The sequence below is a fragment of the Aedes albopictus genome, chromosome 3, assembly GCF_035046485.1.
Source record: "Aedes albopictus strain Foshan chromosome 3, AalbF5, whole genome shotgun sequence".
NCBI classification, from domain to species: domain Eukaryota; kingdom Metazoa; phylum Arthropoda; class Insecta; order Diptera; family Culicidae; genus Aedes; species Aedes albopictus.
This window is the reverse complement of record NC_085138.1, coordinates 336,610,263-336,637,379: the sequence shown is the minus strand read 5'-3', so window position 1 is coordinate 336,637,379 and position 27,117 is coordinate 336,610,263. Positions and strand designations below refer to the sequence as shown.

The following is a 27,117-nucleotide window of genomic DNA, read 5'->3' as shown; positions in this document are numbered from 1 at the left end:
GATTTTCAAAAGAAAGGATCTATTGCAAGGAAAAATTCGGAACAAAATTTTTGAAATAACATAAAGCTTTGCTTCGAATGAGTGTAATCAGTTTCGTACCTTTAAATCCCGCCCTAATTGCTTATCCTTTGACAGATACGCGTATTTCGACTACCACTCGTAATCTTCCTCAGTGTCAGTTATCAGTGGATAACTGACACTGAGGAAGATTACAAGTGGTAGTCGAAATACGCGTATCTGTCAAAGGATAAGCAATTAGGGCGGATTTAAAAGGTACGAAACTGATTACACTCATTCGAAGAGGGTATTCTGCTTAGAGGGTTCGAAAAAGTCGGTACATGATAAAGCTTTGCGAAAATTCTTCTGGAATATTCAGAGCTAGAAATACCTAAAAAAATGTAGGTGAACTATGGACGAAGTTAGAAAAAAATCAATAAGGATCTTAATCCGTTACTTCCCATGACTTCGAACGACAATGTCTATGCCAAAAAAGCGTTTCCAAAAAAGTTATTGCAAATTGTCTTAATTTTGCGATATTAAGGAAAAAAGCTTTGTAAATCCATAGGTTTTGGTTGTTTAGTTCCACGGTTGAAAGAAGTAGTTAGCATTTTGGTTTTTTTTTAATGACGTTGTAACCATATTATTAAATTATTTGTATTTGTATTATATGGAAAACTTTTAATGAATCACTAGAACAAGCTCTGAAAAATAGTCCAGAATAAGGTAAGTTATAGATGTGCAATTTTCTGAAGAAATTCCCCACACTAAAAAAATATTTATGTTTTTTTAGTGTGACGAATTGATTCAGCAAAATGCACATCTATAAATTAAACTTACCTTATTCTGGAGTATTTTTCAGAGCTTGTTCTAGTGATTCATTAAAAGTTTTCCATATAACTCCATTCTGTGAGTTGTTCAGAATGGTTCTGTTGAATTTCGTTCAGATTTTCTATTTCAGGATTAAGGATTAAAGGATTCCCTAAGAAAACACTATTTTGAATGCTGCCTACAAAGTGCTATCCCAGATCATCTTCCGTCGTCTGTCACCTAAAACAAATGAGTTCGTGGGAAGTTATCAAGCCGGCTTCATCGACGGCCGGTCGACAACGGACCAGATCTTTACCGTACGGCAAATCCTCCAGAAATGCCGTGAATACCAGGTCCCAACGCACCACCTGTTCATCGACTTCAAAGCGGCATACGATAGTATCGACCGCGCAGAGCTATGGAGAATCATGGACGAAAACGGCTTTCCTGGGAAGCTGACTAGACTGATTAAAGCAACGATGGACGGTGTGCAAAACTGCGTAAAGGTTTCGGGTGAACTATCCAGTTCATTCGTATCTCGCCGGGGACTGCGACAAGGTGACGGACTCTCATGTCTACTCTTCAACATCGCGCTGGAAGGTGTGATGCGGCGAGCCGGGCTCAACAGCCGGGGAACGATTTTCACAAAATCCGGTCAATTTGTGTGCTTTGCGGACGACATGGACATTATCGCTAGAACATTTGGAACGGTGGCAGAGCTGTACACCCGCCTGAAACGCGAAGCAGCAAAGGTCGGACTGGTGGTGAATGCCTCAAAAACAAAGTACATGCTGGTAGGCGGAACCGAAAACGACCGGATCCGTCTGGGTAGTAATGTTACGATAGACGGGGATACTTTCGAGGTGGTGGAGGAATTCGTCTACCTCGGATCCTTACTGACGGCTGACAACAACGTGAGCCGAGAAATTCGGAGGCGCATCATCAGCGGAAGTCGGGCCTACTACGGGCTCCAGAAGAAACTGCGGTCGAAAAAGATTCACCCACGCACCAAATGCACCATGTACAAAACGCTAATAAGACCGGTGATCCTCTACGGGCACGAGACATGGACCATGCTCGAGGAGGACCTACAAGCACTCGGAGTTTTCGAGCGACGCGTGCTAAGAACGATCTTCGGCGGTGTGCAGGAGAACGGTGTGTGGCGGAGAAGGATGAACCACGAGCTCGCTGCACTTTACGGCGAACCCAGCATCCAGAAGGTGGCCAAAGCCGGAAGGATACGTTGGGCAGGGCATGTTGCAAGAATGCCGGACAACAACCCTGCAAAGCTGGTGTTTGCAACGGATCCGGTTGGCACAAGAAGGCGTGGAGCGCAGAGAGCACGATGGGCGGACCAGGTGGAGCGTGACTTGGCGAGCATTGGGCGCGACCGAGGATGGAGAGCGGCAGCCACAAACCGAGTATTGTGGCGTACTATTGTTGATTATGTCTTGTCTTAATGATGTTGAACAAATAAATGTATGTATGTAAGAAAACACTTTAGAAAATCTACAGAAATACCTGAAGTAATATGCAGCGGAATTTATGGAATTTTCACTCTACTAATGGCTTTCTAGTAATATTTTCGAAGAATCTGTTATAGAGAGTCTTGCAAGAATTTCTACTTTAAGGTGAATATATGACAAAGCCACACCTCGAATTTTCAAGAGCACAAATCTGAAGAACCGAATGTTGGTTTGCGCTGAAAAGTTGATCGATTGGTCACCACCAGCGGGTAACCAAACGATCAACTTTTCAACTCAAACCGACATTCGGTTCTTCAGATTTGTGCTCTTGAAAATTCGAGGTGTGGCTTCGTTATATATTCACCTTAATATCTGGGGAAATTCCTCAAATATCTTCTCAAAATGCTACTGAATGAGCTATAGAAAATTTAAGAAAGAAATCACTGGCGGATTTTAAGATATTTTGCAATAATTCCTAATGAAATTTTTGAATCTAAATTAACACCTATGCTAAGTGCCTGACCTTCATTTGGCAGAAAATTTCAAAACTTTGAATTTATTTTTCTCAGCCGTTTATCAACCATTTTTTTTTTAATTTTTGATTCCGCTAGCTGTAAAGTTGAGTCAGAAGTATTGATAGAATTTCTTATGGATTAACTGGAAATAATCTGAAGCACGTTTAAAAACAAAATCTGGAATATTTCAAAGAATGGTTAGGTTTAATCGTGAAACTAACATTACAAGAGCCATATTTCGGGAAATTTTTGCACGTTGTAACCTCTAGTGGAAATCTTCCATGAATCCCTAGTGGAGCATCTGGATTGATTTTTGTAAAAATCTATCTATCTATCTATAAATGTAGTTTTTACAGGAATTTGGGGTTTGGTCACCGTCGAGTTTTATATTTGGAAATTGTGGATATTTTTCGGTGATTATAAACACACTGAAACACGATTTATGACGTTTCGGTCTACTGTCTTTCAGCCATCATCAGATTTGTATAAATCGATGTTCCTGCCACCAGTGTGGCTTTATTACTAATAAATAGCAGTAATAAAGCCACACTGGTGTCAGGAATATCGATTTATACTAATCTGATGATGGTTGAAAGACAGTAGGCCGAAACGTCATATATCGTGTTTCAGTGTGTTTATAATCACCGAAAAATATCAACAATTCCCACCTTCAGAGATTTGTTTAGAAATTTGATTGAAAATGTGTCCACAATTCGGTTCGAAATTCTCTCCAATATTCTTTTTTAAATTCTTTTCCAGATTTTATCTTGCATTTCTATACCGCAATTCATACTTTATGTTCGCCGCTGCTCACAGAATTCCTTCCAAGTATTCATAGAATTTATCAAAGGTTTATTGTCGAAGTTTTTATTTCTGGCTTTATCCAGTTCTCCAAAGTTTCCATCCAGAGATTTTTAACGAATTTGCTTCCATTCCATATGTAATTTCTTCCGAGATTTTGTCGGGATTTCTAAGAGTTATTCCCAGGATTTGTTGCAGCGGTTGAATGGATATGATTCCAGAGCTACTTATCTCGCTGAACTACTATCTGAGATTCTTCCGAAATTCATCCAAAGTTCTTTCACGATCCTTACTTAGTGGTTTCCCGTAATGACTTTCCAACAGTTTCTTTCGATAGATTGATTTGTCTTTAGTAGGGAATCGCGCCACTTGGGCGGTGGCTTCTATTTTCGTCTGTTTTCCGCTATAACTCAGGCAAATTTGAACCAATTGACACAATTTTTGGAATGCGGTGAGATAGGTATAGTATCTACCCGTGTACAACATTTCAAGTCAATTGGTTCAAAATTGACTGAGTTATAGTGGAAAACAGACGAATATAGAAGCCACCGCCCAAGTGGCACGATACCCTATAGAGACTTTCAGCCCTTGGCTGGTTCGTCTCTCGTTTTTCTCTCGGGTTTTTTACGATATTCTTGCAGAAGTTCTTCCAAGGATTTCTCCCAGAGAGATTACCGTTATTTATCTTGGAGGGACTTCCTCGCTTGTAGTTTTTCCAGGCATTACTCTTAGAGGTGTTCAGAGTTAACCGTATTGTTTTCTCCCGGGATAACTCCCAGAATTTTTTCTTCAGATGTCCCAGTTTTTTTCCCGGGATTACTTCCGAAGCTACTCTCGAGATTCAAGCAAATGACCTTGCGAAAGAAATCCCAGAAGAAGCATTCAAATCTCGGGACAATTGGGGATCCGGGAAAATTTTTGCCCTGAAAAAATAAGCCCTGTGAACCACGAGGACAAGCCTGGAAAAGGCTCTGAAACCTAAAACCACTTGAAGAATTTCATAAGCAATATCAGTGAAAGCTCAAGCATAAATCTTAAAAGGCAATCCGGAGATCATCTTAGGATAAAGTCCAGAAACACTCTGAGAGACATCCCAGGACCAACGCCGAAGGCAATCTTCTTAAAAAACAGGGAAATACTTCGAAAGAAATCTCAAGTAAAACTTCAAAAGAAATCATGCGAGAATCTTTCGGAATTATCCCAGCTGAAAATCTTCTAGAAATCCCGAGAGACATTCTAAAAGAAAGCACACGGAAATTTCTTGAAAAAAGTACAGTAGAAACTTCAATAGAAATCCCAGGAGGAATTCGTGCAGAAATTGTTTAAGAAACTTTTAAAGAAATTCAAGTATGAGCTTCCAAAGAAATACAAATTGGAGTAGAAATCCTAGATACAACTTCTTTTAAAAACCCTGGAAGAAATCCCGGGAATATCTCCTGGGACAATCCCAAGAGTAACACCAGCAAGAACGACGAAAAGTTTTCAAGAGGAATTCCGAGAAAAACTCTAGGAGAAATTTCGCGACAACATTTGACCGATATTCTGAGAGAAACTCTTGTGGAGATCTCGGGATAAATCCTGGAAGAAAATCCACGTTTTTTTTGCTTTTTTTTAGAAAACGCAGGAGGAACTCCGGGAAAATCCCATGAGGTACTCTGGGATCAATACCGTAAAACCTTACGGAAGAAATTATGTAGGATTCTCGTGAAAAACTCCAGGAGATATTATCGGTCGAAATTGAGGAACCCTGGAAGAATTCCGGAAAGAATTGTCCAAAGTTTGGGAACTAGCGGTAGGAATCTGTGTGAAGTATTCAAAAAGAAATACCAAGAAATATGGCGTGAAAAAATACAAAAGGAATCTTGTGAGAAATTCTGGAAGGCATTCCAAGAGGTATTTTTAAAAAAACTTTCAGAAAGGTACTCTGACGGAATTTCAGTAAAAAATATCATAGAGCAATTTCTAGATGGGTTCTAACTTTCGGATTCATCAGTATGAAACTTGTTGCATCTGATCGAAATTTTCAGCTTGCTGGTGGATACATGTCTTATCTAGGAACAGGAACCCTCCTTTTGTTCCTGTAGTATGATTATCCAGATTCCTTCTTAAATAAACGTGATTTTCGAATAATTATTCCAGTAAAAACCCTTGGCATAACATGAAAACATATTTGTTTTTACAGTTATTATGTATAGCATGTACATGACAGTTCTTATACATAACATGTAGACAGCTATTATGTGTAAAATGTATTAAAGAAGAAAACAGTACATATTCGAAATAAACAGTACATATTAGACAACTATTTTATTCAAACTAAGAATGTAGAGAACTCTGTGGACCTTTTCTTCTGAGTAGATCAACAAGAAGTAAAGTGCGGTCCTGTTTGCCTTTTTCGTACACCAAAGCGAACTGTAAGGCTATATGTTCACTCAAAAACGAATTTTCGATAGAAGGCTCGGAGGGTCGAGGCATTCCGGAATGAGGGCCGTTTCAGTGATCCGGACCCAAGGAAGTGGCATCCCTATCCCACCAATGCAATGTTTTCGTAGCCAACATAACTGCGGCTCAAGCTGACAGACAACCTATCTTTCAACACAGCAGCATAGTTTCAATGCGGGGTAAGAAAACAAGAAGACCATAACAGAGTCCCCTGTCCGGACCAGCACCGGTGGACCGGTGGAACTGGCCATACATAAAACTGAGCCAAACCCCACCATGCGAAACGCCAAACTGCGCCGATTTTTGTAACCTTTAGCATGGTTGACGAATTTTGTGTAGAAAATTATACTAGTGACCACAAAATCCACGATGGCTGCCTGAAATTCTAAAAAGATGGCGACTCAAAACATAAGAAAACTGCTGTTTATGAAGTTTAAATCTGTGAAACCATGCAATATGGATATATGGATATATGGGGAAGATCTGTCCGAAGTCCAAAAACGGCGACTAAAATATCCAAGATGGCGGTTTAAAACCCAAGATGTCGACTCAGAGTTCAAGATGGCGGCTGTTTTATGAAGTTTTAGCAGAATATCAAAATTGGCGGCCTAAAATCTACGTTGCTCACTTATGCGAGGTATGCACTTCAAACGGAATCGCTCAAGTAATTTTCGTTCAGTGCATTATTTTTTTCGTGATCGGAATGGTCAAGAAATTTAACACTGCATGCCTCGGGCGAAAAGCCACTTTAACCCTAAAAGGGATACCTTCATGGCCTCAGTTTCGTCACCTCGCTGAGTGTGTTCTATCAAAGACGAGCTCTGACAGGCGCCTGGGGTCCAATGGACCCCAGGTATCCCTTTTAGGGTTAATAAGGAAAAAAAAAACACTGCATGCCCCATTTGATTTGACATTTTGTTTCTGCTCCGCACTAGGATCCGGAACAAAGCGACGCTTTATTATTTCTTGAGCGATTCCTTGCCTTAGTTTTCCACGCATCAAGATAGGCCAAGAAATTTCTTGCGATCTCCGTACTATCCATTAAGCATAAAATAAGAAGATCAGGTACGCTGGTTTTGTTTACGAAGAGATTTGTGCGCTCGGAATCGTGAGTAGGAATCAAAGTCGGCCATTGTGGCGGCCATTTCGGGATTCTGACAAGACTGTCTTTAATTTATGCCCATATTTGCTATGGCGAAATGTGCAGAGTTCAAAAATGGTGGTTAGAGTATCCAAGGTGGTGCCTCAACATTTGAGATAACGATGCATAATTTATTATTGCGATTGTTTTGTGGAATTTTTGATCTGAATTAAATTTTTTTGAATACTTACGGTTTTAATAAAAGATGTCGGATGTTCTAAAATGTTGTGAAAAATATACAATATGCAAGTATTTAATTTGAACCGATGGGCTTCTTACAAATACTCAGGATCTAAAATCATGCTATAACAAATAATGGAGAATACCCTTATATTGAGAATTGCGGTCTGAAAATCTCCGAAAGTAATCTAAACATGCAATGCCTAAGGCCTGAAGTACACAGGGTCAAATATTTGACAAGGAAAAAACTCAAGAAACCACATCAGTTGGACACTAATGAAAATTCAATCGAGTCAAACAAGATGTTTGAGCGTTGGTTTCTTTTTGGACAAATCGACACTGATTTTTCATTTGGGCCTAACTGACATTTTCGAGTTCTCTTCATCGATCCTCTCTTTGTGTTATCGCAGAATGTGTATTGAGTTTTCCAAAGATTTTTTGGTTGAAATGCGAATAAGAAGACTACAAGTTGCTATAGAAACAAAAAGAATAATGATTTTGTTTGTTTTGATCAAGTTATTAGCGAAAGAGAGAGCCGATGAAGAGAAATCGATCAAGTCAGTTAGGCCCTTATGAAAAATCATTGTCGAAATATTTGACCCTGTGTACAAAACGGGCTTGGTGGTCTAGTGGCTACCGCTTCTGATTCGTATACAGAAGGTCATGGGTTCAATCCCTGGCACGTCCCTTTCATCCTACTTTGTATCTTTCTATCCACTTTCTCTTTCTCTCTCTTCTCTACATTCTCTGATGTATATTCATATGTTCATAGTCATTGCTAGAACCAGGAACGAATTGCAAAAATTCGTTTTCCTTCCTTCTAACTTCCACAGCACAGTGTATATAGCGTCTACAAGTTATGCAACCAAAGCGTACTGTGCCGCTTGACCTTATTCATCTCATTCACCACACAATCTATCACCTTACGAACACTATAAATAACCCCCTATCCATGGATCGCATCACCGACCCAACGGTGACTCCCAGATCTCCCATCCTTTCCGCCTAACAAATACCCCAGTCCGTGCTGGTTGGGATGCAGAGCTGCTCTCGGTCTTTAGTAGCAACAACCAGCACACTCTAACATTCCTTTCCCTTCCTAACTGACTATGAGGACGTGGCCGGCGCCGTTATTGATCAAAAATGTATGAGCTGCTTAAATTGCTCTTTGAGAATAAGTGGAGTGTCCCAGCCCTTATTAATTTGGATCTCAGTGCAATTGGTACCAGCTCAGATCAATCACGGAGGAGCAACCATTGACATGTATAGTCAGATTCAATCGATCGATAAACTAATTTAACTTTCCGAAATTCGTCAAAATAACATAAAAAAAAATAAAAAAAAAGCAAAAAATAACTATGTCTCCAGATAAAAACTCCAGAATAATTTACAATATCTAAGTTCAACTTTCGCCTATTTTTCATTCTACAATATCACTGTGCGTCCACCCACCCCGCGGTCGATATAGAATCCTACTTACCCGCCCAAAGGTGTAATGCACAGCTTAACCTTCACTTTATACTGCACGATGATGCCGAGGTTCTCTCGCTGGGAAGGATCGGCAATTCTGCTCAGGTTCAGGTGTGTTCCACATCCAACAGGTGGCGGGCGCAATTCGAGGACGGGTGCGGCGTGGAGAGGCGGCACAGCATGAAACAAATAGAAGTCAAATTAGCATTATTTCGAATGGTGGGTTTTCGTTTTCTGGGCGCTAGGCTTCTCTCCTGGTTTTCACCCAGACCAGAACCCCAGAACGGATGATGATGATGATGATGGCGTGTGAATGCGATCTTCGTGAATATGGTGCTTGATTGGTTTGGTGACTGTGGCACGAACGGAGGGTCGGTCAACAATGATATTTCGCGAGGAAGGGGGTGGAAAGTCGGGCGAAGAAAAGGTTGTGACAGAGCATGATTTAATGAGGCTAATTTGAATGGGCTTTGTTCGAGTGATTTTAATATACAGATAGGTGTAAAAAGTTGGAATGGCTTTACTTTTTCCACCGAGATGGGAGGTGGAAAAAAGGTCGTTCGAGATGAGGACAATTCATGCAAATGATATATGAGAAACCTGAAAAAGGAAAATTATCCGGGCGATTCCAGTTTTAAGGACAAGGTATTTGGAGTACATAGCTCAAATTTTCTAGAGCACCGTTTTTTAGAACCGTTGAACGGATTTGAATCAAAATGCATCACGCTGATGACAACCACTGACCAATGAGCATGATGCATTTTGATCCAAAACCGTTCTCCGGTTCTTAAAAACGGTGCTCTAGTAAATTTGAGCTATGTACTCCAAATATCTTGTCCTTAAGATCGAAATGAAATTCCATTACGAAGTCGAGTCAAGTACAAGACACTGAAGACGACCTTACAGTTGAGGTCGAAATACGTATCTGTCAAAGGATGCAAATTCTTAGTGGAATTAAAAGGAACAGTACTTAACGCGATTTTCTTTTTAATTACGAAGTTGTTTTACTAGGTTTTACTGGAATTTTTTAATATGAACAATTTTTAACAACATGAACAATAACAACAATTTTGAAAAAGTTGTGTAAATTCGAAAACACAAGCAGCTGCAGGGTAATAGAAAATAGGTTGTATTAGAGGTTTTTTTTATTATCGTGCAAATTGTCTCACATTTTCATGAAACTTTTTCAGCAGGCAAGGCTGATGGATATATGAATAACAACAAATTGAGAAAAATGCAGGGTCGCCTAATTTACTGGAAAACTCAGGAGGATTTTTTTTTTGTTTTCGCCTGACACTACTCACTTTGAAAAATCATAACTCAAGAACGAAGCACCGTAGAAACAAAGTTTTTTTTAAGAAAATGAAAGTGAATTTCTCAGGAATAAAAATAAATATAAACTGGAAAAAGTTTTCCACAAAATTTAACTCCGTTGAGAAAATTTAAAAAAAAAGCTATGCTCGAACTCGTGAAAAATTTGCAAAAAATATTGTTGAGAAGGTAATTTAATTTCATAAGTTTTAATCGCTGAAATTTTTAGAATGCAGTTTTTTCGTTTTTGAGTTATGGCCAATTTTATGAAAAAATTACAAATGTGCCATATAAGTCCTTTCTTTGAAAAATCATAACTCAAGAACGAAGCATTGTAGGAACAAAGTATTTTTTTATGAAAATGAAAGCAAATTTTCTCAGGAATCCAAAACAATATGAACTGGAAAAAGTTTTCCACAAAATTCTCCACCGTTGAGAAAATTTATGAAAAAAACCGTTAAAACTATGCCCGTACTCGCGGAAAATTTTTAATAAAATATTTATGAGAAGGAAACTTTATAAACTTCATTTCCAATAACAGGATGTCCTTTTTTTGTTCCTGAGCTATGGCCAATTTTGTGAAAAATGACCATATAATATAAACCATATAATACAACGAAAAAAAGTACCTCCTAAAAGTTACTGTGAAGTTTATAAAGTTTCCTTCTCAAAAATATTTTATTAAAAATTTTCCGCGACTACGAGCATAGTTTTCCCGGCTTTTCTTTATGATTTTTTTGCAACAGTGGAAAATTTTGTGGAAAACTTTTTCCATTTGATATTTTTTTTTGGATTCGTGAGAAAATTTGTTATCATTTTCATAAAAACTTTGTTTCTTGGATGCTTCGTCCATGAGTTATGATTTTTCAAAGAAAAGGCTTATATGGCACATTTGGAAATTTTTCACAAAATTGGTCATAGCTCAAAAACTTTGAAAAAAAAGTGCATTTCAAAGAAGTCTGCGATGAAAACTTATAAAATTACCTTCTCAAAAATAATTTTGAAAAACTATGGTTTCAGGCATAGTTTTTGCGGCTTTTCTTTACAAATTTTCTCAACGGTGGAAAATTAAATGGAAAACTTTTTCCAGTTAATATTTTTTTGGATTCTTGAGAGAAAATTTGCTTTAATTTTTATATAAAAAACCTTGTTTCTATGATGCTTCGTTTTTGAGTTATGATTTTCAAAGTAAGTAGTGTCGGGGAAAACAAGAAAAATCCACCTGAGTTTTCCGGGAAAATAGGCGACCCTGATTTTTTCTCTTTTTTTATACATATATCCATGAGCGCTGCCTGTGGAAAAAGTTTCATAAAAATCTGAGACCCTTCGGTCCAAATCCGTATGGTAATAAAGAAAATCCCCATTATTTACTGCTCTCATTCACTGGCTCAACTTAACTCTTGTTTTCATATTTTTCTTAAAAAACTACATCGTAAAATTATTAATATTTTAAACAAAAACATTTATTGATTCACCAACAGCGCCTTCACTAAGAGTAAACAGAAGAGAATGCATAGGATAATAGATAATCGATGTTCAAGACCTCAATGTTTCACAAATAACTGAAATTCAGCGAAGATAATAATTCCATTTATTGAATCTTCGTAGCTGGCACGCTGGATCCTGACCATTTATATAAAAAAGTCATTTCTATTGGTTCTGCCACATGAACAATACCAAACACGTAAATGATCTGATCCCCTCTCGGAATATGAGAACATGCGTGCTGCATTGTGTGCGCACTTGTTATGCAAATGATAGAATGCCAGCTTTTTCAATTTTCATGAGTGACACCAACAAAACATCCTCGTACAAAAAAAAAAAAAAAAAAATGCGGTGAGGCAAAAATCAATATTTTCTTTTGTTTCTGACGAATGGGAGCAATTGAGTAAAAATACATGTTTAAATGCTCATGCAAATTAATATACATACACTACACATAGAGGTGTCGTGGAACAAATAAAATTCGATTTTGTGTTATTTCTAGTGGTCGGTCATTCAGGTGATATGAAGGATGAAGTGACAATATGAGACGCAATTTGATTCAGTCGAATGATATTTCGATGTTTGGATTCATAAATTGATTATTTGATTGTCCAATTTCTTTTTTCCGTATTTTAAGTTCTCGACTTTTACATTTTTTTTTTATTCCATTTCACTGGATTCAATTGAATTTTTCTTTTCGACAAAAAATTCAATGATACATGTCGTCGTCAGTTTTAATGAATGGCACACGTAATGAGACAATGGAACAATTCGAGGGATGAATGTCACGCCTATCGCGATTGAAATTTTGCTTTTGTTCAGAGGTAATGAGAGTACCTATATTTTCCATCGACCATGTTGCGAGACCTGGATAAGGAAAAGAAAAAAAAAGAACACGAGACAATAAAGAGCCATATCGTTTCGAAACAAAAACAAAAAAAAAATACGGATACCGGACAGTAAACTTTAATTGGTGAAATTGAACCCGGACCAAGGATGGGAACACTCACTTGCAAAGAGTTACACTCACTTGCTATTTTCTCAACTCAGAAGCGTGCAATCAAGAAACGATGTATGGACGACATTTGCCTTGTGGTTTTGTCTAAAACTTTGCCGAATACAGTAGGGGTCACACATGCATACCAAAGTCGTGACAGCGCCGTGAAAACAACTCTCCACGAGGTGAGTGTAATTTACACTCACCTCGTGGAGAGTTGCTTTTGCAGCTTCCTCGCGACTTTTATATGCGTGTGCGACCCCTACTCTATTCGGCAAAGTTTTAGACAAAACCACAAGGCAAAAGTCGTCCATACATCGTTTCTTGATTGCACGCTTCAGAACTGAGAAAATAGCAAGTGAATGTAACTCTTTGCAAGTGAGTGTTCCCATCCCTGACCCGGACCCAAATTTTCCATTTGCGTTGCTGAATGCGTGGGAAACAGTCTGTAAAAATGTGATATCCACTACCTTGGAGTGCTAGTATTGCCAATTGGAGGAAATTGTCTGGTGCTATAGCTAGGTGGGTTAGTTTTGAGTGGTTATGATGTCGAACCAGTTCGGTAAAAGAGGATGAACGAAAAGTTCTAAAATTATTAGATGGATGGGATATAATAACACCGAAGGACGAGTGAAGTTTTTTTTCTGGCTGAAAAGCCACTTTTGGGACTTGAGCTGCTCCAGACGAAAAGTGACAAAAAATGCCGGCACATCTTTTCCTGTGCTTGCCATGAATGAGGTAGGTGGTTGTATAAACTTTGATATAGTTAAGATTATAGTTGAGTTCAGGTTACGCAATGCTTTTATAGAAAAGTGCAAGGGTATGGCAATGAATATCACTCAAGTTAGGTTGGTCAGAAGTTGATGAGGAGTAAGAGAACGTTTGCTCAAATCAAATTAGGGTCTTGTACCATTTGGGCAGGTGTACCTATTTTGGGCACTTGCCGCTATAACTAAGTAAATTTCAAACCGATTGATTTGAAATTTTGTATAGAGTTAGGCACGTACAATATCTAACCCTGAACAAAAATTCAAATCAATCGGTTTGAAATTGACTTAGTTATAGCGGCAAGTGCCCAAAATAGGTACACCTGCCCAAATGGTACAATACCCTATTTCTTCCTGGTGTAAAGATTGCTCGAAACCTTTTTTGAGAAGTAGTCTTTCACTCAAAAAAATATGAAATTTACATATTTTGACTACTATTTCTAAAATCTTCTATAACTTTAAGATTTCAGATGGACGTTCAGGTCTGTGGATACCGATCACGAATCGAATATGTCACCCTCAACATGGTTTTGCTATGGTTCATTGCCGTTTAAGCCTTATGTTTTGTTATTATTGTAATGTTTTTGAAAGGATAAGGAAGTTTTGTGCCTCTTTGAAACAAAAAAATCAATAGAAGGAGAAAGAAAATTACTCAAGAGATTGAGGAGGAGGTTGGCCGGTTGAAAAACAACAAAGCCACTGGAGCACATCAATTACCAAGCGAGCTTCTAAAAAAACAATTATCAAGATTTGGGAGAAGGATGTATTACCGGAGGAATGCATAGAAGATATCGTGTGTCCCATCTACAAAAAGGGCGACAAGTTGGATTGCGGGAACTACCGCGCGATCACACTACTGAGCGTTGCCTGCAAGATACTCTTTCAAATTTTATGCTGCCATGTATCACCGATTGCAAGAGCGTTTGTGGAGCAGTCAGGCTGGATTTATGGGTGAACGTGCTACAACGGACCAGATGATCGCCATCCGCCAGGTGTTGCAGAAATGCCGCGAATACAACGTGCCCACACATCACTTGTTCATCGATTTCAAATCGGCGTATGATACAATCGATCGAGAACAGCTATGGCAGATTATGCACGAATACGGATTCCGGGATAAACTGACACGGTTGATCAAGGTGACGATGGATCGAGTGATGTGCGTAGTTCGAGTATCAGGGACGCTCTCGAGTCCCTTCGAATCTCGCAGAGGGTAACGGCAAGGTCTTTCGTGCTTGCTGTTTAACATTGTTTTAGAGGGTGTTATAGGAAGAGCGGGGATAAACACGAGTGGAACGATTTTCACGAAGGCCGTTCAGCTGCTTGGTTTTGCTGATGGTATTCTATAGCTCGTAAATTTAAGACACCAGCAGAGAAATCCAGAGACGCAGAACAAAGTTCGCCTCACACGTGCTGATTAGACCGATAGTCCTCTATGGCCACGAAACAAGGACTCTACGTGCAGAGGACCAACCTTGGAGTTTTCGAACGGTGTTGCATACCATAAACCGGGTCAAATTGATCTCCGGATTGAAATTGATCAGACTTTTTTCCGTAAGATAAAGCATGCTTTAAACAGTATTTTTACATGTATCGTTTAGTATATGCTTCCTGCATTACGATACTTGGATGGAAACTATGTAAAGTAAGCTTGATCTAACTGAAGAACGTCTGATTAATTTCGACCCGGAGATCAATTTGACCCCGGTTTACGGTACCATGTACGGCGGAGTGCAGATGGAAGACGGAACTTGGAAAAAACGAATGAATTACGAGCTGTATCATCTGTTGAGAGATCCAACCATCGTCCACATCGAGAAAATTGGAAGGCCATATTCTCATACTAATTTAAACTGGTCAGAAATATGCACATGCGTGAGATATTAGCTTGTGTATGCTGACATTGGCAATGGTTATTGTCGGCTATGCGAACATGGGCAGTACGTCACGTCATGATGTCGGATAGCAACCTGATTAAAATATGGTTCTCGAGAGCCATCCGACCGGTTAAAGAAGACGTCGTGTGCAGCGAGGAAGGTGGGTCGATCAACTGGATGATGATTTGCGGACGCTTCGCAGCGTGCGGAACTGCCATGGACCGAGTAGAATGGAGACGTCTTCTACGTACAGCAGAGGACACTAAGCCCTTAGTCTGACCGGTAAGGTAAGTATGGAGTTAATGCCAATGCATAACCCGTAGCTTCCGGGAATGAAAGTTTGCCCAGCATGGAGAGAAGCAGAAACGGCAGCAATAGCAATCACCAACCAACCAACCAGCAATGTTGCTGTGGCTGATCGACGTCAGTCACTCACGTTCGCAGGCGGCTGACAGTAGCGAATCATGTGGACGAGAAAGATGAATATGTACGTGATGCCTTGCGTGATGCACTGCTATTTTGTCTATACGAGGATGGAGACGGACTGTCCGGCAGATCAGGGATGCTGAAAATGTTCAACGAGAGATTCCCTCGCTTTGCGAACCAGCTTGACTTGAACAAGCTGTACACACAGCAGTGAGCAATTATGTCACATAATATGCTCACATCTGCAGAAGTGGAGTACATCAAGCAGAAAGCGCAAAGGGAATTGAGAGAGGAGAGGACAAGATTGAGCGATACGTCGAGAAGAAGTTCTGTTGGGCTGGATGCATCGAATACAAGTAAGAGTCGTGATACGACTGCACCCACTGCTCCAGGCCCAACAGCGGATAGGCAACTACGAGATAAACTGTCACTCCACATGGCCACAGCAGTCACCCAGTTACGTGGGACAGACCCCATGTCCTAGCACCAAATACCAAATCTGCGGTATTCCTATCGGTTAACAAGTGCAGTAAGCATTCTAAACCAGGATATGTTGCTAGAGTATTCGGAGGCCGTATAGAACCACAAAGATCTCCAGTTTACTGTGTATTCAGCTGCGGTGGTTGTTGTCAAGACGCTGGGATTACGGATGCGCCCGCAAGGAGACGGTGCGAAGGTCGCACACACCCCAGCATACAACAACTCGCGTGGATGCGACGTTTGGAGAACCGGTTCGCTACATTGTGGACCAAGATTGGTCGATTAACACAGCACAAGCAAGGTAATCGATCAACGCGACTAGTTCGTTATGTTGCTGCAGAACCTGAAGAACTCCGATATCTCACAGAAGCCAAACTGAGATATTCGGCACTCATGTACAGCGGCTGTGTGCTCTTGCGAAATGATTGCGGCGTTATGGACCGGATGTTCAAAACATTAACGAAAGAGAGTTCTACAACTGTATTCTAAAAAACAAGCCTCATTATGGAGAAGGCCTTGAAGAAGCTTCCATACGAAGCGAAACTTTGGATGAAAATTTAATTATCGTTTTCAATCCGTTTGATGACTAAATCGTCAACTAATCATAAGTACAATTATTGTTTTAAAAATTCAAGATCATCCACAGGCAGATGGCGGAATGCTTCAACATGGTGCTATAAGAACCCAAGTAGCTACAAGAGTTCATTACCAGGGGTATCACTTTTATCTTCTGCCGAAGGAACAATACACAGCTGATCCAGAAAAGTGCAGACCAATAACGTGCTTTTCAAGTCTGTATAGAGTGCTGTTGTCGGTAATAGCGAGAAGGATACAGCATCACTGCGATACAAATATTGTGAATTTACCGGCTACTTGTATTCCACCGTACCGGTCACTTAAGTAGCCGTTCCAAAGTAGCCGTTGTCATATAAAAGTTAACTTAATTGTCAAAAAAATGAATGTCATTGAGTGGCTAGTGGCAACGAGAAATAGCTCATTTAGGGTCGATTTCTTCACCCTGGCTTAGGCGTTAAGCCAGGTTTAACTATATGGGTAAGCCTGGCTTACGAGTTAAGCCGAGGTGAAGAAATCGGCCCTTAATGAAAATGTTTAAGCTCATTTTTAAGTTACACTTTTTATAAAACGGCTACTTTGGAGGCCATACTGAAGTGACCGGTAGAATACAAGTAGCCGGTAAATCCACACTAACGTCATGACTGAAGAACAAAAAGGGTGTCTCAAAAACGCGCAAGGCTGCAAAGAGCAGGTCATCTTAGATGTAGTCATTGTGGGTCAAGCCACCGAAAAGCATTTTATTATTATTATCTTTATTTAAGAGACTTGCAGCCCTAGGCTAGCTCATCTCTGAACCGAAAAGCAGAGGAACCTGAGCATGGCGTACATCGGCCTTGTTTATGGACGACCTGAATTTGTTTGCGGAATCAGTAGTGCAGCAGAGGCTGCATCAACTGTCGCAGCTTGTAGCGGTGTTCAGCAATGACATCCGGATGGAGTTCGGAATTGACAAACGTCGGTTAGTTCATCTTCGCCGGAGTTAAGTAGTGTATGCCGGCTGTTTCCACGTCAACGAACAGGAGGAGATTCGGAATATCGTTGATGGCGAAGCGGCTTCCTGTGACTTAACCCACCATCAGTCGCTTGCGTGTACTGAGTACACGCATCTCAGAAAAATGCAAAAAAATAATCGAAATTCGCACCAAATTGAACCGGGTGTTGGTCCTTTTCCAAGATCCACTCTTCTTCTTGTTAGTAAGGCAGAAAAAAAAATGAAAAAATGCACGGAAAGTACTCGAAAAATACGTAATTCTAACCTCACATTTTGAATGTGTACTCAGTACACCGGCGCGACCGCTGGTGTAACTTTTTTGTGAACCAGACCGTTACACGAGCGGTCGCGTCGTGTACTCAGTACACGGCATACGCTTTCAAATATGGTTTATATGCTTTACTAGATACAATGTTGGTGTCTTCAGCAAAAATGTCCAACTGGATAATGCGCGTCTGATAGTGGACATGTGGAACCGGTCAACACGATCTGGTCCTGTCCCGGGTGTCGGAATGGCCCTCGCGGGAACCTGTTTCGTGGACATTTCAGTTATGGCACCAAAACTAGGCATTCATGATTTTCCATATCCATTATTTTGGTAACCATGAAAATGACCAGTGACCTCCCTGGCCAACCCGTGGCCACCGGAATGTGCCCTGGAGGAACCTGTTTCGAGGACATTTTGACCATGACACCAAAACTAGGCAAGCGACGGCTCTATCGTCATGATTTTTCATAACCATCATCTTAGTAACCATGAACATGACCAGTGACCTCCCTGGCTAACCCGTGGCCACCGGAATGTGCCCTGGAGGAACATGTGTCGAGGACATTTTGACCATGACACCAAAACTAGGCTTGTGACGGCTCTATCTTCATGATTTTCCATATCCATTATTTTAGTAACCATGAAAATGACCAGTGACCTCCCTGAGTAACCCGTGGTCACCGGAATGTGCCCTGGAGGCACCTGTTTCGAGGACATTTTGACCATGACACCAAAACTAGGCATGCGACGGTTCTATTTTCATGATTTTCCATATCCATCATCTTTGTAACCGAAAAAAACTGCGAGTGACCTCTCTGGTTAACCCGTGGCTACCAGCCATGCAAGGGCTCTATCTCCATGATCTTCATCTTCTTCTTTTTTGTGTAACGTCCATACTGGGGCAAAGCCTGATTCTCAGTTTAGTGTTCTATGAGCACTTCCAGAGTCATTAACTGAGAGCTTCCTCTGCATATGATCATTTTGCATGTGTATATCGTGTGGCAGGCACAAAGATACTCTATAACGAAGGAAGCGAAGAAAAAATCCTTTACAAAAAGTTCCAGTACTGACCGCGAATCGAACCTGTCACCATCAGCATACATATACTGAATAATCACGCCTTCACTACTGTGGATAAAGTGGTTTTCTATCGTCATGATGTTTCATGTACATCATCTTTGTAACTGTGAACAGTGCCAGTCATCTCTCTGGTTAACCTCTGGCCACTGGAATTTGCCCTAAAGAAACCTGTTCTGAACACATTTTCCCCATGGCTCCTCATGTTTTTTTCACCTTCGTTACCAAAATAGGACCAGTGTCCTATCTGTCACACTCGTGGCCACTGGGGGTAACGGATACCAAGACAATTAATATAAAAAATATGAAGATAGAGCCGTCCTCTAACATGTTCCTGTGGCCACGGGTTTATGCTAGATATCGCTCAAGTAATTTCCGTTCAGTTCATTATTTTCTCTTTACCGGAATGGTCAAGAACTTCAACACAGAGAGCTTGATTTGATTTGACGTATCTTCTCAGTTCCGTACTGGAGTCAAGAAGAATCAAAAGCTTCCTCATTTCTCGAGCGATTCCTTACCTGAATTTTCCACGCATCGAGATAGGCCAAAAAATCTTGCGAACTGCGTACTTCTTATAATGCAAGGACGATGCACAGTGGTTCCACCATAGGTCTAAACCTTTGACCACAATCAACTGTGGTATCGTTGTGGTAACATAAAGTTTATTGATTTTTTTTTTGTAATTTCAGTCGTTTGCATTCATCACTCTACCATCCAACATGCATTTAGTTGATTGTGTTCAATTCTTATATGGTTGAAAACGATGTAAATGTAAAATTTAGATGCTACTTTATCATCTTATTTGAATAAGTGTGACTGGTTTATGATTTTTCAAAAAAAAGTTTTCCCTTACGATCTCTTCGGACGTTTTTTTTAAATAAATCTTTCCTATAATTTTAAACAATGATTTACTGACGAATTCAGTAGTAATTTTTATACATTACATTTCACTATTCTAAAGCAGCTGTGAGTACCGTGGATTGCCCAAACTAATATTAGTATACATTCATAATTCGATATAACGTAACAACATTTTTATGTTCGTTACGATATATCAAAGTTACGTTATATCGAAGCCAAAACAGATCCCCTTCCCCCAAAATTATGCTATTCACTCAACAATGATTTTTAGCCTTGTTTAAATGTTTTTTTCATTGTTGTATTTTATATACCTATCTTCAAAAGTCAACTTTATAGTATACCTTTTTATATCTAACTATTTGAACCAATATCGCATAAAACAAGATTCTTTTTCATTTTTACATTCCGAACTGCTCAAGCGTCAAACGTTACCTGCTCATGTGATTAATAGTAACAAATCCCCTAGCAGGTAGCGTTGGAGTGTACATCATTTCATTTTCAGCAGTGGAAAATTCAAAGTTTCCTATACGATAATGCCTCCTAGAATTCCTCTTGAGATTCCTCCAAAATTCACTCGGGAATTCACCCAGGAATCTCTTAATGAAATACCTTCTGTGATTTATCCTGAAATTCTCGAAGGAGTTCTTCTAGAGTTTTTTTTTCAAGGATTCAAACTCCTCCATTTATTTCTACTGACTTTAATCTGCTAGGATTCCTCTAAAAAGGGCTTTGAAATAGGACACAATTGGTAAAGTACTAGAATTGTAGTAATGAGCTGAATTTGTGTATGGTGAGAAGGTCAATTCTTCGTTTCTGCAATGAAATGGTGCAAAAAGCGTGCAGTATAATTATTCCTTACCTAATTTGATGCTGTTTGAGCAAAACTATGGATAACTATGTTATTTATGTTGCAAGAAATGGAGAAAACAACAACACTGTTGCCCAAATTTTTGCTCAAACAGCATCAAATTAGGCAAGGAATAATAGTACCCACGCTTTTTGCACCATTTCATTGCAGAAACGGAGAATTGAACTTCTCACCATACAAAAATTCAGCTCATTACTACAAATCTAGTACTTCACCGATCTGTCCTATTACTCCAAAAGTTCTCGATATGATTCCTCCAGGAATTTCCCCTGTGGCTTCTCTAGGATTCCCCATGGGATTCCAGAGATTTTTGCAAGGATTCATCCTGCCATTCCCTTTAAAATTTCTACTGGGATTCTCCCAGTCATACCTGCAATGCTCTAATACCTTCCTGCTCAATAAGTATTTGCTGAGACTCACCCAGTAATTCCTGCTGGTACTTATTCTGCACATTTTGAACTCTTTTCTAATTTTTTTTCAGGGATTTCACCGGTAATTCTTCCGAAAACTCAGGATATCGGCAAAAACCACCAGGAATTTCTTCAGAGACCCATTCAAAGATTGCTGGTTCCAGGAAACCCTGTTGAATTACTCCAGGGATGCCTCATTGATTGATTTGTCTTTATTAAAGAGACTTTCAGCCCTTGGTAAGAGGGATGCCTCATTTTCTTTCAAAGCATTTCTTTTAATGATTCTTTCAGGAAATTCCCCTTTTTCATAGATTTTTGCTGTGATTCCTCTAGAAGATTGCTTTGAATCCCTCCAGAAATTCCCTCTGGTACTTCACGTGGAATTTGTACATAAATTCTTCATGTGATTATTCCATGAATTCCTTTAGGAAGAATATAATACTTTTGCAATATTTCCACCGAAATAATTCATCCGTGGGATATATCACAAAATTTCGCCAGAAATTTATCAAGAAATTTCTCTAGGGATTTATCAGAGAATTTCTTTAGCGATTTTCTGCAGGGTTCTTCTAAGACTAGGCGGACTTGCCCCGGCGTTATAACTCGCAGTATCGCATGAAACCGAATTTGCTTCCACTGCTGTCTACTGTCATGTCTTTTGGAGTTGGAAGGTTTGTTTCAGTAGGAATGATATGTCAAGAATAAGTACAGTAGACGTTCGGTCGTGCAAACGGTTTAACTGCAATGCTTTTTACCTGCAATTCCGGTAAGTTCAACAAATTTGCAGTTATCGCACCGCCAAACGTCAAAATGATGTGCCATGTTTGCCCTAATACGCTGGAGGAATTGAATGAATGTGGATGAATTAAACGAAGAGAAAAAGCAGGATCTTCATAATGCAAAAGTAACTGATGCTTCATCCTCATTCACGCTAGGTGAATAAGTTCCTCTGGCCTATGAACAGTCGCATGAAGTTTACGTTCATTTTACGTCAATTGATGGCTTTATGACATCTGTCAGGCGTTGCAATTACTCAATTTCATTCGTTAAGTGAAACGTAAACTTGTTGCAGTTAGCAGTTAAACAACACGACAAGTTCTTGCAACGTGTCAACTGTGTTCTGAGGAAGCTTTCTGTTAGGAGGCAACAAGGTGAAGGCGATCAACACGTTTTATGTGCCCCTGTTGACCTAAAGCTTTGGGGTGATAAAGTGTACTAAGACTGGCCTCGAGTCTCGTTCATCAAGCACTAAATGTGCCACCCAAAGTAGTTCATAGAGAGAGTCACCCTGCAACGCGCAGTAAGAGGAAGAAGCGTTACCTATATCCAGGCACTATGCATGTGTCGCCTAGATCCTGCAGTTACGGACATATTTCGTAGAAAGCCAGAACCGTCACAGAATGTACCGCACTGTATTCGAAGCTAACCACGGTTACATCGCCCTAAATCTGGTGTAGTAGGATTTACCAGCTAAACTGCAACATCAAGACCGTCAACGAGATGTTCGTAACGTGGAAGCAGAAAGAGTTGCATGGGACGGACCCCTATCAACTGAAGCTCGAGCATATCGATAAGGCGCCGTTGAACGCGTGGCTGGTGCGGGGTGACCCTTTCTCAGAAACATAAGGTTCCATGATTATCTTCCAGGACCGCGTAATTGCGACGAAGAATTACCGACGGTACATATTGCACGAAGACTTGGAGGACCACTGTAGGAAGAACAATACAGTAGGAGGAACGATCGAGCAAGTTGTTGCAGGCTGTTCAGTGTTAGCTCATCACCGGGGTCATATTAACCCCTCTGGCTCCAAAGGGTTAAAGCACAATTTGGTCGACATATTTGTACCCTACGACAAGTTCTGGAAAATAGTTGCATAAAGCTATACTGGGATCGCGAGATCATTACGGACGTCCTTATTCATGCCTACAGGTCCGACATTGTGGTTTACGACAAACGGATGAAGCGGGTAACCCTCATCGACTTCACTGTAACGTTAGACTGTAATGTCCAATCAATGTTCTCCGGCAAGATAACGAAGTACCACAACCAAGAGGATGCATTGAAGCAGATGTAGCACCTGGAGGACGTCCGTAGCGTTTCGGTTATCCTCTTGGCAATTGGAGCATTGGAGGCAATTGAATGCGGTGATTCTTGAAATCTACAGTATAGTGAGACGGTCCGTGAATCATCATAACATTCAAATGCAGACTCAGCGGGATTCGGCTCTCGAGAAGAAAGTGAAACGATCAGACCTAGCCTAGCTGACGAAGGCAAGAAAGCCGCAATTACCGGCGATATTCGTCCTCTCTATGATCACGATGTCTCACGTTGCTTCAGTTGGACTAAGATGAATGCTACGAGGCACAATTGAATCTCCAACGCGGATTTTCGATGTCTTAAAAAGCCGATAGCGACAGAAGTTTGGGAGCGAAAGTGGAAGTGGGTCGGCCGCACTCTACGCAGGGCCGAGAACGGATTATGCAAGCTAGCGTTGAACCCAGCAGGATATCGCAGCAAAGACAGGCTCAGAGGCTCATGGTGGCGCAGCCTCAACGAGGAAGTAAAAAGGAAGTTGACAGAAATTTGACCTGGTCACAGGTCAAGGCGATGGCGGGCAACAGCCCAGAATGGAGATCTCTCAATTCTGCCCTCTGCACCACCATGGGTGCTCAGGACTAAAAGTAAGTAATCAGAATCATAGAGTTTTATGATAATACGGAGAGTGAATGAATTCTGAGTATTTTAAGAATCACCATCTCACAAACTGTTCCAAAGGAAAAGTCCATCAGAAAGAAAGAAAACTCGTAAAGTGATACGATAATGTGCTGTGTCAATATACTGGTTTCCATGTGTAAAATGTGATGCGTTGGACCAGAAAGCTTTCCACTTTGATTAGAGTGTATGCAAGATCAAATCGAAACGAACCGAAATGTAACATAACAGAACGGAAAAAAAAATATCACTTCAGGCAAACTACGCCATTGGAAACAATTTGCACAGTGAGTGTGCAGAACAAAGATCAATTCAGTTTCTCATAAGACGGATGAAGAAACAATGTCGGAGGGTTGAATGTGTAATTCAAAGTGTACAACAATGTACCTATATACACACCACAAACCAAGACTTATAGTAGTGAACGTAGTGATAAAAGTCGATAGCCCTTGCTGCTCGACCTCAACCAGCTTGGCTTCACAGCCAGCCCCAGGAATGCAGAAGCAGCAGATAGGCAATTCCATGGTCATGGTATGTTTGCCGGGCGAGTATCGTCGTTATCCTACTTTGAAGTGCTTGCTTTTCTTGTTTCGTTGATTAAGAAGACAACGGAAGGATAACTGTTAGGGTGGTTCATTGGTTTCAATTGGAAATAAAATTCATTGATGAATGAGGAATTTCCAAGAAAGCATTGTTATAAACAAAATAGGTAACAATTGATACAATGTTGTTCAATAACAATAAACGTATTAAAACAATCAAGTTTTTCATTAAGTATTCCAGGGATCCTTTTTAAGTACTTCCTGGCATTCTCATTGGAGCACCTTCAGGCATTTCTTCTAGAGTCACCCTTAAGGTCTGAGGTCACGCTTCTCACGAGAGAGAGGATTTCTGACTTTTTGGCGTATTATGCGTAATTTCTCGAATATGAGACCGAATACCATAATTTCCTCATGTGCAATTATTCTGTAGATATCCTAGAATATTCTGTGAAAATTTCACGATTCTAGGATATTCCAAATTTGAATACCGTGGTCAAGAGCGAAAAAATCTACAAACAAAAAGTAGATGCTTATGCATTTCTCTTGCTTATTTTTCACATAAAAAGGTAATCTATCCTCAAAAGGCCATGTGCAAATATTGTTGTATGTTCATAGATGCTGTAAACGTAAAAAAAAGTACATGTTACCGCATAAAATTTCGTAAACCGTGCTGTTTAGTAAAAACGGTTTTATAAAAAACCACTCAAATTTGAGAGCAACCAATCTCCAATTACTGTGGCTCTCCGCATCGCTGGCTCTGGGTTTGCGACTGCGGTGCGTTTAGTAATTCACCTCTAAAGTGCTCGAACCCAAATAGATCAAATAAACATTTTATTTTATTAAATTTGTAACAAATGACAGTGAAATACTGTTTCAATTCTTCTGTTTCATTGCTGTTTTGTTAATAAATAAAAGAAAACATAATCAATAGTAGAAACAGACAGAGCGAACAAGATCAACGAATAGGAACACAATCATCTTTGAATAATTTCTGAACCTGTTAGATTTTCTTATAAAACTTGTGTATTTCAGGGCAACATGTATCGCTTTACAATGCATGAGTATTCTGCTTTAAAATATTGATATATTTTTTTTTCTTTTTCTGGGAGTATTGTTCCCACTGGGACAAAGTATGCTTCTCTGCTTCTCAGCATGTTGTTATGTGGACCAATGCGCGTGTACTTATTCTCGTTTGAGTTTTGAGCGGTGCCATGCTGCATAAGTGGCCATGGAAAAAAGTTCATTTTCTGTGAATATGGTACTGCTCCAACGTCTAATTAGTGAAAACGTGCATAAGTTCAAGAACTCATCCATAGTAATAAACTTTGACATTTCTCTTCCAATGATCAAGCTGCTCTTGTATATCGCGTGGTAGACACTGGTAGACACGAACATACACGGAGCACACGAATGTAGAGAATATTTCCATAACGAATGACTCGAACTCGGGCTCGAAGGGGGACCGAACCACCATTCTAGACCACCTAGACTTCTAGAAAGACTAGGAATTCCTTGCCCATATCTGGGTTCGCTAAGGTTATTTGAGGAATTTCCCAAGAGTCTGGGAATAATTCTTGACTTTTAGAAATGCCAACTACAGTCGCTTACGCCAACCGCAATTTCTCAGCGGTCTTGCATCCAATCCAACTGATTTTTTTAGTTGCTTACTATTGACTCATCACAAACAAAATATAAATTAAATTGATTATAAAACAGCCTGCAAAACGCGGTGGGCGTAAAGTTGGCAGCGACTAATATGATATCTGATTGAATTTGTTGTCTATAGCTAGGTCCGCTAAGGTAGTTCGAGAATTTTTGAAGAATCTATGCAAAATTCTAGACTTTGACAAATACTAGGAACTCCTTGTCCACATCTGGGTTCGCTAAGGTTTTTTTCAGGATTTTCTAAGTGTCTAGGAGTAATTCTTTATTTCTAAAAATATCAGGTAGTTCGAGGGTTTTCAAGGAATTTAAGCAAAACTCTTGATTCTTAGAAATACTAGGATTTCCTTGTCCCCATCTGGGTAAGCGGAAGCTATTTGAGTCCCGAGAAAATTCCTTATTTTTTTAAATACTAGAAATTGCTTGCCCACATCTGGGTCCGCTAAAGTGGTTCGAGGATTTTTGAAGAATCTATGTTAATTCTTGATTTTAAGAAATACATACTAGAAATTCCTTATCCACATCTGGATTCCCAAATGTAGTTCGAAGATGTTTAAAGAATCTTTGTAAAATTCTTGGCTAAGAAGTACAAGGAACTCCTTGTCCACATCTGGGTCCGCTAAAGTAATTCAAGAATATTTTGAAGAATCTATGTAGAATCTTTTTGGACTTTTAGAAACACTAGGAATCCCTTGTCCTCATCTGGGTGAGCCAAAGTTATTTGAGGATTTTTGAAGCTTGTAGTAAAAAATTCTTATGTCCTCGGGGAAATCCTGGAGGAACTCCTAAAAAAAAAATATTTTTGAAACTTCAAGAGGAATTCCAGGAAGAACTCGTAAAGAAATTCCTGAACATACTCCTAGAGGAATTTCCGGAGGAACTCTTGAGGAATTTTCGACTTCTCGAATTCTCCTAATAGAATACCCAAACGAACTTCTGAAGGATTTTCCGTAGAATCTAAGAAATCCCATTGCACCTCCTAGA

At 39.9% G+C, this 27,117-nt stretch overlaps 1 protein-coding gene across 2 annotated transcripts in view; it reads right to left on the bottom strand.

Annotated features, from left to right (window-relative positions):
• The window catches only part of LOC134284269 (beta-arrestin-1), a gene marked incomplete at its 5' end in the record, with an annotated part of 128,989 nt that overhangs the window by 20,628 nt on the left and 81,244 nt on the right, over positions 1-27,117 (bottom strand). The window contains 2 exon segments of one of the 2 annotated variants that reach the window (XM_062843011.1): positions 8,833-8,919; positions 12,456-12,485. In XM_062843011.1, coding sequence (XP_062698995.1) covers positions 8,833-8,919; positions 12,456-12,485 — 117 coding nt within the window. 2 annotated transcript variants of the gene reach the window in all.